Source organism: Drosophila elegans, unplaced genomic scaffold (genome assembly GCF_018152505.1).
Source record: "Drosophila elegans isolate 14027-0461.03 unplaced genomic scaffold, ASM1815250v1 contig_183, whole genome shotgun sequence".
In the NCBI taxonomy this organism is placed as follows: domain Eukaryota; kingdom Metazoa; phylum Arthropoda; class Insecta; order Diptera; family Drosophilidae; genus Drosophila; species Drosophila elegans.
In genome coordinates this window covers 2,889,361-2,902,501 of record NW_024545550.1, presented here as the reverse complement: position 1 = coordinate 2,902,501, position 13,141 = coordinate 2,889,361, and the positions used below count along the sequence as shown (strand labels likewise).

General features: G+C 39.7%; 1 protein-coding gene across 1 annotated transcript; it reads right to left on the bottom strand.

The window, feature by feature from the left end:
- Positions 1 to 1,437: 1,437 nt before the first annotated feature.
- Positions 1,438 to 4,019, bottom strand: LOC108141723. The gene is given in 5 exon segments (XM_017265219.2): positions 1,438 to 2,321; positions 2,709 to 3,642; positions 3,644 to 3,729; positions 3,731 to 3,831; positions 3,898 to 4,019. Coding segments are annotated over 3 exon segments (405 nt in total). The 5' UTR covers positions 3,770 to 3,831; positions 3,898 to 4,019; the 3' UTR covers positions 1,438 to 2,321; positions 2,709 to 3,362.
- Positions 4,020 to 13,141: the final 9,122 nt, after the last annotated feature.

Below are 13,141 nucleotides of genomic sequence, written 5' to 3'. Positions count from 1 at the left end.
TAAAAATTGGTAACAATGCCCAACCAACCAATTTCTTTTTCTACCCCAGGCGCAGCTCCGTTGTTGGGAACGTAATTACTTTGATATCCGAGCCAGAAGGCATTCCCGACCTATCGCTCTGAAATAGAGAATCCCATTTACACGGTTCATCGATCCAAGGGAAAGGACTTGTGCCGCTGGCGAAAGTCGGGATATGGCACATAATACGGATCAGTATCGGACTGGAGCAGATGTCTGGCAGGATAACAGGCGGCTGCAAAGATCTTAAGGGACTCACTTTAAGTGTGCTCTGTTTTATAGTAATAGTAATTTAAAATCTAACTAGTCTAAGTAATATGAAAATAAAAATGTAAATGTAATTTGATAAGGCAAAAAAAATCACATCAAAATGTACCTTCAAATTACCTTTTATGACTTCCCAGCTCGTAAAATAAATACAAATTCAAATCAAAAAGTCTTGCTACCCGTTTTTCTGGGAAATTACATTAATCATAATATTTTTATAAACGATAGCCGTTTAATAAAATAAAAAATAACTATAAAATATCCGTTTAATTACATTAACCAATAAATATTGATTTTACTGCAAATTAAAACTTTAATAGCGAATATTATTTACCAAAATTTTACAGAAATCAAAATTAATTTCGAAATAAACATTAAATGTGTTTATGGGAACAGCTTGAATGGGCAGAATTCCATGTTGGCCATGTTCGGATCCGTTTCGGGAATTACTCTCTAATGCGAATCCCATCGCACGCGTGTGTTTGTGAGTCATCTGCGGTCGCAATTTCAGAGTCAGAGATTCATTGGCCATTCAGTTTGCCGAGACTGCCCCCCTGGAGCTATCATAAAATGCCGGCGTCGCCAAAGGAAGTGAATCCGCAGGGAGCAGGGGGATCGGACGGAGGAGGAGGAGGCTAAGGTCGGTCGCCTACTTACTCCGGAGCTGTCAGCTTATCATTTCGCTTTTAGCGCACCACCAGTCTCCAGAAAGTGTGTCCTGCGACGAGGGCAGTGTGTGCGTGAGTGCACTCAAAAAATTTACGATTTATTTTTTACTACTACTAAAGCTTTAAGCTTGGAAGATTTACTCGAAATAAAATATACATACATACAGATGCATATATTAAATTTAAATTTTTGTTTTAAAATCAGTAATAAAACCATTTGTTAATTTATGATACTTCAATGCATATTACAAAATAACGTCAAGTTATTGTATTAAAACTGGTTTTAATTCCCAATTTTGTATTCGTTGATGCCATAATTTATATAGAAGATTTGTTTATTAGGCTAATTGTTTTTATGACTAATACGATTGGTTTGATAAGGACATAACTGGCTTAAATAGAACTTAAATAATTTGTTATTCGTCTATAAATTTGTTTAAAAAATAAGATAATTTAAACATTTTCTGAAATTAACTCCTAGACTAAGATATTTGAAATTAATGATACCATTAAATTAACAATAAAAGATCTTGGGCTTAAAGTCAATTATTGGGCCATTGATTTGAAACTTCTTTACATATCTGAGCGCAATTTTTCGAGTGTTTGTTGGGGGCTCATTATCGGAGTGCGCTCAATGGAATGTAATGGTGGCCGTGGCCCCATCTCCATCCCTTGGGCCACCTCTTGATTTGGCCCGATCCCCAGCCCGCTCAAGTGGACCGCCGCTTGCGTGCTGGAACGCCGCTGTCTCCGCTGGCATTTCGTGTTATCCTTCAGCTCAATTTCGGCTACTTTTGGATGTCTCTCGGCGAGTGAGTTCTTTTTTTTCGCCTTTTTGCGTTGTGTTGGATTGCATTGCATGTCGCATGTCGCACTCGAACTCAAAACTCGAACTCGAACTCGCTGTGAGTCTCTCTTTCTTTCCGTTCGCCTCGCCGTCCGTCCGATAAGGTTTTAAGTTATGACCTTTTAAAATGTCCAAATGCGGCGATAACACGTGATTACTACAAATGTATTCGGAGAGTGCAGCGGATCAGGATGCGCCACAAAAAATCCGGGGCCCTTAAAAAGAGACAGGGAGATTGCGAGTAAGAGAGAGGGAGCGAGGGAGCGAGCGAGCAAGGCAGCTTGGCAACAGGCAACAAATTGTTTTGGCCTCCAACTAACAAATGAATTCCTAAATCACACAGCACTCCTGCTGCTCCCACTCCTGCGCTCCACGCTGCTAAAGCTTCTGTCTGCCATGCAGTTGAGCTGCAGGACATAGGTGGATCTGGCTCTTCATGCGAAGGAATCATAAATATCGATCAAAACGTCAACGTTTTATCTATTCCACAAATCGATCGTACACCGTGCGCAAAGCGTGGCCTGAATGAATAGAAAGAGAACTAAAATATAGGGCTGCAATTAAATTTTCCGAAAATAAGTTAAATACTAATATAAGTAAGTCAGCTTAACCTCAAAAAAAGTTCTACAAACCAACACTTTATAAACAAAAGTTATATACAATTTATGATGTTAAATGATTACTTTTATGTTTTAAATTAAATTTACTTTAATATGACAGCTCTTAAATGTTATATGAATTTTATAATGCTAACATAAATATTTCTGGCTTTAACCATTTTATAACTTTCCTAGCTAATAAAAAATTATAAAAAACTGTTTAGCTTTCCTATAGCAACTAAAAACTATGCTTTAAGAATGGCTACTACAATTACAACACGATCAGAAACCTAAACAGCAATTACGAACCTTCACAAGCAGAGATTAATAAATGAATGATGTGCTTTCAAATCCTACAAAACGATCATGATTATAATCAAGATTCGCGAGGATCCCGATCCCATGCTTCCCATCGACATTCAAAGGTTTCGCAGCCCTGGTCTTGCCGCTCTGCTGCCATTCACCATGTAAAGAGGATCCGGGGGCCATCGAGATCGAAGGGTTGGGGGTCGATCACTTTGTAAATTGTTGGACCTTGCATAATTTAAGCATAATTCTTATTTTATTCCTGCCCGTGAGTTGGGGTGCTGCAGTTTTGGCTGTGTGTGGATGCTCCCAGGAATTTCATCTTTCGCTGGCTGCCACATGTCGATTGCGGCCAGATATCCGTCGCTCCGCTCCGGTCAGCTACCCGACAAAATGCTTCAAGGGATTTTCAGCCCCTCAGCTCCTTGTACCCCTCGTACCCCTTCTGATTATTACGAGAGGGGCAGGGGCAGGGGCACTGAGGGAATGGGGGGCGTATATATGGCTAATAATAACAATAATAATATGCGTTCGCTTATCAAAATTGACGTCAGATCTTATTGATATGCATCTGGCAGTGGAGTTTTTGGCCAGCGCACAAAGGAAAATCGTGTCAGGGAATCGCTTGGGCTTAATTGAAGCGTTATTATGCGACTGTCACATACACGCACGTATGCAAAGCGTTCCCCCGAAACGTTTGTGGGTTCGGTTCGCGATCGCGATCGCCAGAAGTATGGATCCATCGAGATCTCCAGACCAAGTCCTGCTGCGTCTGTGCCTCTGCCAGTGCCTGTGCCTGTGCGAAACCTTCACCTTCGCTCGGCTTGACAGATGCATCAGAATTTTTAAGCACCGCAGGCCATCTCGGAACTTCTGCCACGGCAGCCGTCTTTTATTAATCAGCAGACTGTCCAGCAGAGGGGCATGTGCGGGGGGCACAGCGGTTGCGAATATTATTTATATCGAATTTAATAATAATTCTTGAGCTGCTGCCGCTGCGTAGGCTGCTGCTGCTGCTCTTGGCCACTTCTCTTGGCCAGTTTGATCAGCTCAGAAATTTGCATTGATCGACGTTGCAGATATGGACAGGCGGAGGCCGGAGTCAAAGTCAGGACAAGGTCTTTCACTGAGAGAAAAAATAAAAAGAGTTTACTTATCCAAAGAGAAAGTAGTTCTTCCACACGCTGTTCACCTTGACTGAATAACTATGCCACTTATATTGGCTAGTGCCATGTGAAATATGTATTTGTTGACAGGCAATTTGTAATAACTAGATTACTTAGATACCAATAGACTAAGTAAAATAACGAGTTAATTTATTCAAAATAAAACGGATTAAAAAAACCTACATAGCCAACTACAATAACTTATTTTTTTACGGTAATTATGTTTAGCCACATTTTAGCTAAAAAGCCAAGAATTACTTATATTCTAAAGAATTGTATATAATGTAACCGTATATTTAATTAAGAAATGTAATTCTGTAAATAATTTTTTTTATGCCACAATGCTAAAAAAGTATATAGCTTTGCTACATTTTTATGGAAATTTAACAATCCAAAGGTTGAAGATAAAGAAATAATTTATTACCTGTGATTTTTAAACCAATATTAATGGTTTTAATGTGCAAAGGAGTTAAATTGGAAAATATAATAACAAATGTATTATTAAAGTTAAAAATGATAAAAACATTTATTAAACGACCTTATTTTAAATGTGAAAATATGAAATCCATTAAATCAATAGTTTTATATTAAAAAAAACTCTTCAACACTTCTTATGAAACATTTTAGCCGCCAATTTTTTTTGCGACAACATATTTTATAGGACCGAAACCGATATTTTCCCAGTGCATCGAGAATGGCGAGACAACGCCGTGATGTGGAGATGCTGCCGATGCTGCTGATGCTGCGGCTGCCGATCTTGTGATGAACGATTTCGGGCGTGGGGGCGAGGCATCGGCGGGTTCAGCCTTATGTACTTTCGCCCGGGTGAAAAGCATGCGCCGCCCTTATTAGCATGCCGCGGACGTTCCCGGTCGGCGGAGAAAAGTGGGTTACCCTCCCATTTCTGCGCCTGCCCCTCTGGCTTAATGTGCCGTTTTGTTAAATTGCAGCGTTAAGAATTGCGCACATAAAGCATTTTGTTGTCAAACTGATTTCTGATCATACATAATTTTTATCTTGATCCAAATAAGGCTTACACGATCAGAACGCAGCTCGATACTGGGCCCCTAGGGCCACAGAAACCAGTAATACTGTAGCGTATCGATACTATACCATACCTCGCCGTCGTTAATATATGCATGCGTGGTCAGAGGCGATATATATATTTTTTTTTCGGCCAATTCGTAGCTGGGAGTTTTAATGGCGAATTGGCCGAGCAACAAATGAGTCTCGACCATATGCAAAATGTATCGAAATTATGAGCATAATTCCCAAAAATATAAAAAGAACGCTCAGCTCTTGGGCGTTTCAAATGCCTTGCCTTATTTGTCGCTGCGGTGACGCCCCTCGCCCACAAAAACGCCGAAAATGGCTAAGTGGCCGACACTTAAGTGCACCATAAAAACCGGAACGCATAAATCATCCCCAAAGTCCACATAATAATCGGTTAAATGGATGTCCGAAACACGAGTCGGCGATAACTATCGAATCCGTTGTCTCGGATATGGCTTTAAAATGACACAAAAATCAAATCAACTTTTTATGGCCATAGTTATGAACCTGGTTGTTTTATTGTCCGTCGTTAACATTGGGAAATATCAATTTGGGTTTGATTATTGTTCCAGGCGGTCCATTGATTATGCGATAACTATCAATAAAAAAGGAAATACCGGATGATCCACAGCTGCTTGACTTCGAGTGCCAAACAATAAAGCTGTGTGCCAGCCCCATAAGACAGTTGGTCAATTTCTTATTACGAAATCATTACAGCCATTGGCTTTATTTCACTAAAAGCCAATCTAAAACGGGAATGATGAACAATAAACTTTTATAAACTATTAATTTCAACTCAAATACTCAGATTTCTTTCGAGTTAGTTAAAACTAGCTATTAAGTGGATAAAAAAAACTAGTCTCTGCTTAAATGTTAAATCAAAAAACCATTTTTAAAATAAATCAAACGGTCACAACATTTATTTATCTAAATTAGTGCTTCTATTTGCAATAAATTCAGCTGGTTTTTATGGGATGGCATTTTATAAAAATGCTAACATTTTCAGTTATTATTTATAATAATCACACCCATCTGGCAAAATGCATGGAACTAAAAAAAAACAATTTTAAATTTATACATATATTAAGAGATTGCTCTGTATATATATAAATAATGCTGTATCATCCTATAATTTCTTCAAAACAACACAAAAAATCTTTTCTGAATGAATTTGTGTTTCCTTGTTTTTACATTTTATCCAAACATTTACCCAACAATGCGGATTTCGTGAATTTCTTCGCTTCCTTGACCCAGTTTAAATGGCAAAAAGAAATGAAAGAGCCAGACGAATCGTACATATTCGAGAAAATTATGCTTCATGTTTGCCTGCCCTGAACTTCCCTCCCACCTGAGCGGAGGGCACATAAATTGGCTCCCAATATCCACAAAACGACAGTAAACGGTCATTTTTATCGAAATAATTGCATTTTTTTTTTGTGTTGTGTCTGTTGTTGCTGCAGTTGGTTCAGTTGGTTCAGTTGGCTTTTTGGCTGTGACTCTGTCTTTAGTATTGGCAGCGAAAGTTTTGATTGCGTTCCGCTGGCGTTAGCAGGCCTTGGATAATCCACTCCACTCCACTCGACTGCACTCCACTATGTTTCATTACGAGCAAGGGATTGCAGAATGCCGCAGGGTCGGGCCAAACGAGCCTCTGATTGTGCATACGCACGAAATCAATAAATAAAAGAGCGTCCAGAAATTGCGAACTGCGGATCCAGAGGATCCAACTGCAAATGGAGGCCCACGCCGCCGCCCTGCCTCAAGATGCAGCTTCTCGAGGATCGGCCTGATGCGCGGCCATAATTCATTTCATTATTGTTTTGACATTTTATTTATTGAATGCGAACAGGCCCCGCTCCTCGCTTTTTACCCACCCCCCTCCCCCCACAACCACCAGTTCCGCAAATGTTTTGTGCAAATTGTTAACGGGCTTGTTTCGATTTTTGGGGGCCTGGGTAAGTGAGTGAAATCAATGCCTGCGATGCGTGTGTGTGGTCCCATCGCTGGCCAAACAAAAGACTTAGGCAACGAACTTGGCCAAGAGGGCGCGCTGGAAAAGTCTTTTTCGAGCAAACAAACGAAATACTTATGTAAATGTTACAAGGCAACACAACAAGACGAAAATTTACATAAATTGCCCTCAAATCAATTTAGCTAGCAAAGCGAACCGGTTCGAGGCCAATGTTTATTTTTTGAGCAATTCTCTTTGCCTCTTAGCCTCAAATGAAGCTGAAGCATCAATTAATGATCCATAGAGAGAGAGTTTTCAATTAGATGGCCAATGTCCATTAAGATTGCATTCCCCAAATGGAGCACTCTACACTTCCCACGCAGTGCCACGCCCACGCCCTCGAAGACGCCCTTCTTCATCAATTGCCAAATGCCAAATGGCTGACAATTAATACACACCTCGCTGCACTTAGCCATTTGATAAATCGGCCTGCCCAACGCCAGGCAAAAGTTATGGAAATTAGCTTGCCGCAGAGAGTTAATGGAGTCAAAACGCTTATAAAACTTATATGCCCGGCCGGCAGCGGCATCGGTTGCGGCATCGGTTGCGGCAGCTGCAACAGACCAGAATATGACAATATGGCTGGAAATTAATCTTGCATAGAGCCGGAGATGGAGACGGAGATATAAAGTCGCCGGAGGAGGGCGTAGGATCGCAGTCGTCTAGGCAGGATGTGGCCCGCCATTGTCGCCCGGTTTCACTCGGTCGTCTGAGACTCTCTGAATGTGAACTTGATTATGTTTTATGAGACTCACTGCCGATGCTGTTGCCATCGCTGTTGCCTTTGCTGTTGCAGTTGCAGTTGCATTGCATGCTGCAGACGCTGCAAATCCGCCAACTTAGTTGCATATGTACGCCATTAGATGTCGCCCATAAATTGTGGTATCATTTTTTATACGCTCCTCGGACCGGCCATCCAAATGACCCAAGAAAAGGGGATCCCTTTTTGCTTCCTTGGGCCCGGTGGGCGTTTATCTGTTTGCCACTTTTTGATTTGATTATTCAGTTTTTCCCCACTTATGGCCTGGCATTCACTGATTTTCTCCCAGTCGGCAATCAATATATCTGGAGAATAAAGCTTTTTGGTTGGTCTAAACAAAAATCAATACTCGGAAAAGTAAGAATTCGGGTGTTAAAAAATTCTGGTGACTTTGAGTTAACTTCGGTTTTGTGTTCTTATGCAAAAAATTAAATCAGTGTTTCTAAACTTAAGCTTAAAAATATATTTTGAACACAGAAATTAAGACTGTCTACCAAAAGAAGCAAAAAAAAGGTATTAGAAAATTATTTACGAATATTATTTTTACAATTCAAAAAAAAGAGCAATAGCAAAATGCTATTATATTTACGTTTTGTTTTACTTTCCTGGTAAAAACAAAAAAAAAACGATTTAAACGATGTAATAAAAAAAATGTGTTAAATATAAAAAAAATTTAAGTGAATAAATTCTCATTTGTCTTGTATTATATTTATTCAAGGTTATGGCTTAGCTAACTATATTTCTGCATTCAAATTTCAGGGTTCAGTTGTAAATAAATTTGGTAGAAATTGACCCCATTCTTTGCTTTAGACTCGCTTGAAAAAAGGAAAATGAGCTATTTTTGTAAAACCTGCTCAATTAAGTCACATTTTTTAGTATACATGCGACCAGTTTCATAAAAAATTATCAAAACACATATAAAATGTAATAACTTTTATAAAAACTCGTCACCATTAAGTCCACTGTACTGGTACTCCTACGCAGCCTTAACCCTCAGCTCAACTTGGGCCCCTCCCCCTTTCCTACGCCCCTGCTTCGGTATCATTGTTGATGACATTTATGTCTTAATATTTTTGCAGGTCCAAATGCAAATGCGGTGGCACTCAGGCAGTACCGTTAGCCAGCGCCATTAGCCAAGTTGAGAGGCTCAGCGGATCTACACACACACACTTATGCCAACCATTAATTTCCATTTATGGATTAAGCAAGTGAGCAAACTGACCAGCGGGATGTTTTCAAGGGGGGGGGCGGAAGGGGGGCGAGCAGCCCGCACGCACAAAAGCCTTTAACAAATGCATCGCCATTACGGCCAGCACATGCTTAGAGGAGCAGCAAGGAGCAGCATGGAGCAGCAGTTGCTCCTTTGAGCCAAAGTCACAGCCAGATGGCCCAGCTGGCGAACAACTCAATTGCCATCGCCGTTCCTCAGTTTTCCCGAGCTGCTTATCGCCAGTTTGCCGTTGTGTGGTGTTGCTGTTGCTGTTGCAGTTGCAGTTGCAGTTTCTGGTCTTGCAGTTGCAGCATTTCCATCTGCCCCAACTGAGCCACTCGCCCCAAATCTTTAAATGCCGCTCATGTGATTTTTCTTGGCCGCCGCGGAACGGAATGGAATGGAGTCGCTGGGATTAGCGCGAGTGAGTAATGATTGTGGCCTGCGCCGGAGACGGAGATGAAGATGGGGGCCACAGCGATGTGGATCGAGGGAGATGTGCTCATATAAGCGGGTAGATGGCAGCGGGTTATATGCAACCAATTTATTTATTTTCATTAGTAAATTGAGTTTTTCTCCGAAAAGTTATACTAGAGAAGAATATTTTATTAGACAAAGTCAAGATATTGTTTTTCATATTTTATAGAAATAATAAGTTATTAGGAATACATATAATGACATTAACTTAACTTTGAAATGTATCGATTCACATTAACAGTAAAATATTTTTTTAAATATTTGTTTGCAAATTCTCAATTGAAGGACACTGTTAAAATGCAAATATATACTTACAAATCAAATAAAATAAAATAAATAAATAACAAACATTAAATTCCTGGAATTCAGCCAATTGGTTACTCCACAACTTGAAGAGTGAATGCCGGACTGGCGGCTGATCTGGGATCGTGGATAGCTATGCAAACACTCTGGCCAGCGAATAGTTATAGTCACACAAAACCTTGAAATGCCTGCATCCCCCCACTCCCCGGCTACCACCACCTCCACCCCCTCACTCACCCTTTGGACAACTGTGACGCCCCTTTGGGATGATGATTGTGCAGTGGGCGGGAAAGGACGAGGTTCGGGGTCTGGGGATGCAATGGGATGGGGCTGCCGCTGTTGATATTAATGTAGCCCTGTCCGAGTGGCAAATGAATGCCATCAATCAACGCGCAGAGCGTGCGCATTCACAGTTTGCTCCGAGGACAAATACAAATATAAGCAACACAAACACAAATACAAGAAAACAAACACAAGCGTAGGAAATATGAGTGCGCGGTGCCCATGCGCAGAACGTTATGGTTTTTTGAAGGAAAGGTCGACTGACCAAACAAAACAAGCCATCCGCACTGACAGAAATCATGAAAACAGATTAAAATTACTTCATACCAAAAAAATTATAGCCATATTCCTAACGAAGAAATGGCTTTGGTAAAATTATTTTTAAAACCTCGGCCAAATTTCACAAAAGCTTTATAAATTCAACGGCTTTTAAAAATGTTAAAGGATTGTGCGAGGTTACAGAAATAATCGTCATAAGAAAAGTAGGATATAAGGATAGGATATTTTAAATGGAAGCAAAGTTATTAATTTAGTTCTATGCATTATCTTAACCTTTTGTGAATTAAGTAAATGTTCAATATTTTCAAAGTGGATTTTAAAATGTTTATGGTTATATAGTTAAAAACTATTTTATCATTGTTTTTCTGGTAGTTCTATACACTTTCTTAAATTAATAAATTTTATTGTATGCTCTATTATATAAATGGCCTTCAGTATTTGAATATTTATACCCTTGCAGAGGGTATTATAATTTCAGTCAGAAGTTTGCAACGCAGTGAAGGAGACGTTTCCGACCCTATAAAGTATATATATTCTTGATCAGCATCACTAGGCGAGTCGATCTAGCCATGTCCGTCTGTCCGTCTGTCCGTCTGTCCGTCTGTCCGTCTGTCCGTCTGTCCGTCTGTCCGTCTGTCCGTCTGTCCGTCCGTTTATATGCAAACTAGTCTCTCAGTTTTAAAGCTATCTGCATGAAACTTTCCCAAAAGTTGTCTTTCTATTGCAGGTAGTATATAAGTCGGAACGAGCCGGATCGGACGACTATAGCATATAGCTCCCATAGGAACAATCGGAAAAATAAATGAAAAAAAATTATAACTTTGCTGTTTTTTAATTTTTTGTTTAGTTCTTCGACATTTAGTAATAGTTAAATATTTCCGATTTACGGTTTAAATTTCATCAAAATCGGACGACTATAGCATATAGCTCCCATAGGAACAATCGGAAAAATAAATGAAAAAAAATTATAATTTTGCTGTTTTTTAATTTTTTGTTTAGTTCTTCGAGATATAGTAATGGTTAAGTATTTCAGAATTATGTTTTAATTTTCATCAAAATCGGACGACTATAGCATATAGCTCCCATAGGAACAATCGGAAAAATAAATGAAAAAAAATTATAACTTTTCTGTTTTTTAATTTTTTGTTTAGTTCTTCGACATATAGCAATGTTTAATTATTTCAGAATTATGGTTTAAATTTTATCAAAATCGGACGTCTATATCATATAGCTCCCATAGAAATAATAAAAATATATAAAATAACTATCTTATAATTGAGCTGCAAATCATCATAGTTTCAATGTTTTTCAGCATATACTCAAGTAAATCATAATTTAAATATTTTCAAAAATATTTAATTCATGCAATAGCTGCAAGGGTATATGAACTTCGGCTTGCCGAAGTTTGCTTTCTTTCTTGTTTTAAGTTTAAGATTTGAAAATTTTCATGTTGGTATGTTATGAAGGGTTGTGAATAAGAAATAAATTTAAAGAACTTTTAGCATCGATAACTTTCTCAGTGGACGCCCTTGTCCTGCAGATGTGCCACGGGGCCAAGGGCGCGTCTTGGGCCACCACAACCTCGCCGGCACTTGACAAATGTGAGAGTGCGAAAAGTGCCCTGGTCGGGCGCCATTAATTGTTTCGCAACGGGGGAGCGGGGGGGTGCGGGGGCCAGCGATTATCGAACGCCATATTGTCCGAGCTGTCGCTCTCGCTCGCGCCCATTAGGTGACGCCTTAATTGCCAACTCGGCGACTGCAGCGGGGCGTTTTAAATTAAATTAATGTTTTCTATGCAATTTATTACTCGCAAAATAACATTTATATGGAGCCTATTGCACAAGGCCCCGATTGGAGGCCTGATCGTGCTGACAAGGCTGCGCCACGCCCCACTTCGGTTGAGCTTTTGATGATGTTGGCCCGGCCAAGGCAGCCGGCTTCATTTTGTGATCTAGCCATGTGAGCAGCCCCAGCCCCAGCCCCCCTCTCTGCCCTCCATACATCCCCTCACAAAGATCTCCCAAAGATCTGGTCTGCCCACCCGACTTCGATCCAACTGGCGATAAGCCGTGGTCGGGCGTCAGTTTTCCGCTTTTCAGCTGGCTTCCTGCAGCTGAGGCTCTGATTTAATTCGGGCTCCTTGTGGTCTGGCTGCAGCTTTTACCCAGGCGGGTCAACTCGGAGGTTCAACAAATGTCCCAAATTTGTTCGGCTCCGTTGTTGCCGCTTGCAATTCGTTAACTGATCTGCCGTTGTCAATATATTTTATGTTGTCTTCGATTATTTTCTGGCGGCCATGGCGGCCCAAGTACGTGGGTTTCTCGAGAGGTTTTGTGGTAAAAACAGCTAGGTAAATATCAGTAAGGTTGGGTAATTATAATAGTAAAAACATTTCAGTCGAAATATATATAGAAATATTTGAAAAACTCAAACACTAAATAAATGATTGTGCCAACATTGAATACATTTGCACTTTTAATTTATTAAAAAAAAAAATAGTTAGTTGAGCCTTTAATTGCAGTCTAAATAGTAAATAATCATTTAACGATGTTTTGACTAAATTCATGTAAATTCTGCTATATGAATTAAACTAAAATCGTTCTCCTTCATGAACTTAACTTTTAAGAAATCACCTCACTTCCCACCAACAGCCGATTAGCGTATAATGCTCTAGAGCATCTATGACTCGTTCAAAAGCCTAACAACTTTTGATTTAACCTTTTTTTATTGCATTTATCGTATTTTGTGCATCTTGCTACTCTCGTTTTTTCGTGCCCAACAACATGACAGTAAAAACAATAACCATGAAAACAATAAACAACAAAAAACATCGAAAACTAAAAACCGAAACCAATAAAAATAAAAAAAAAACTAAAACAAAAACAAAAAATCG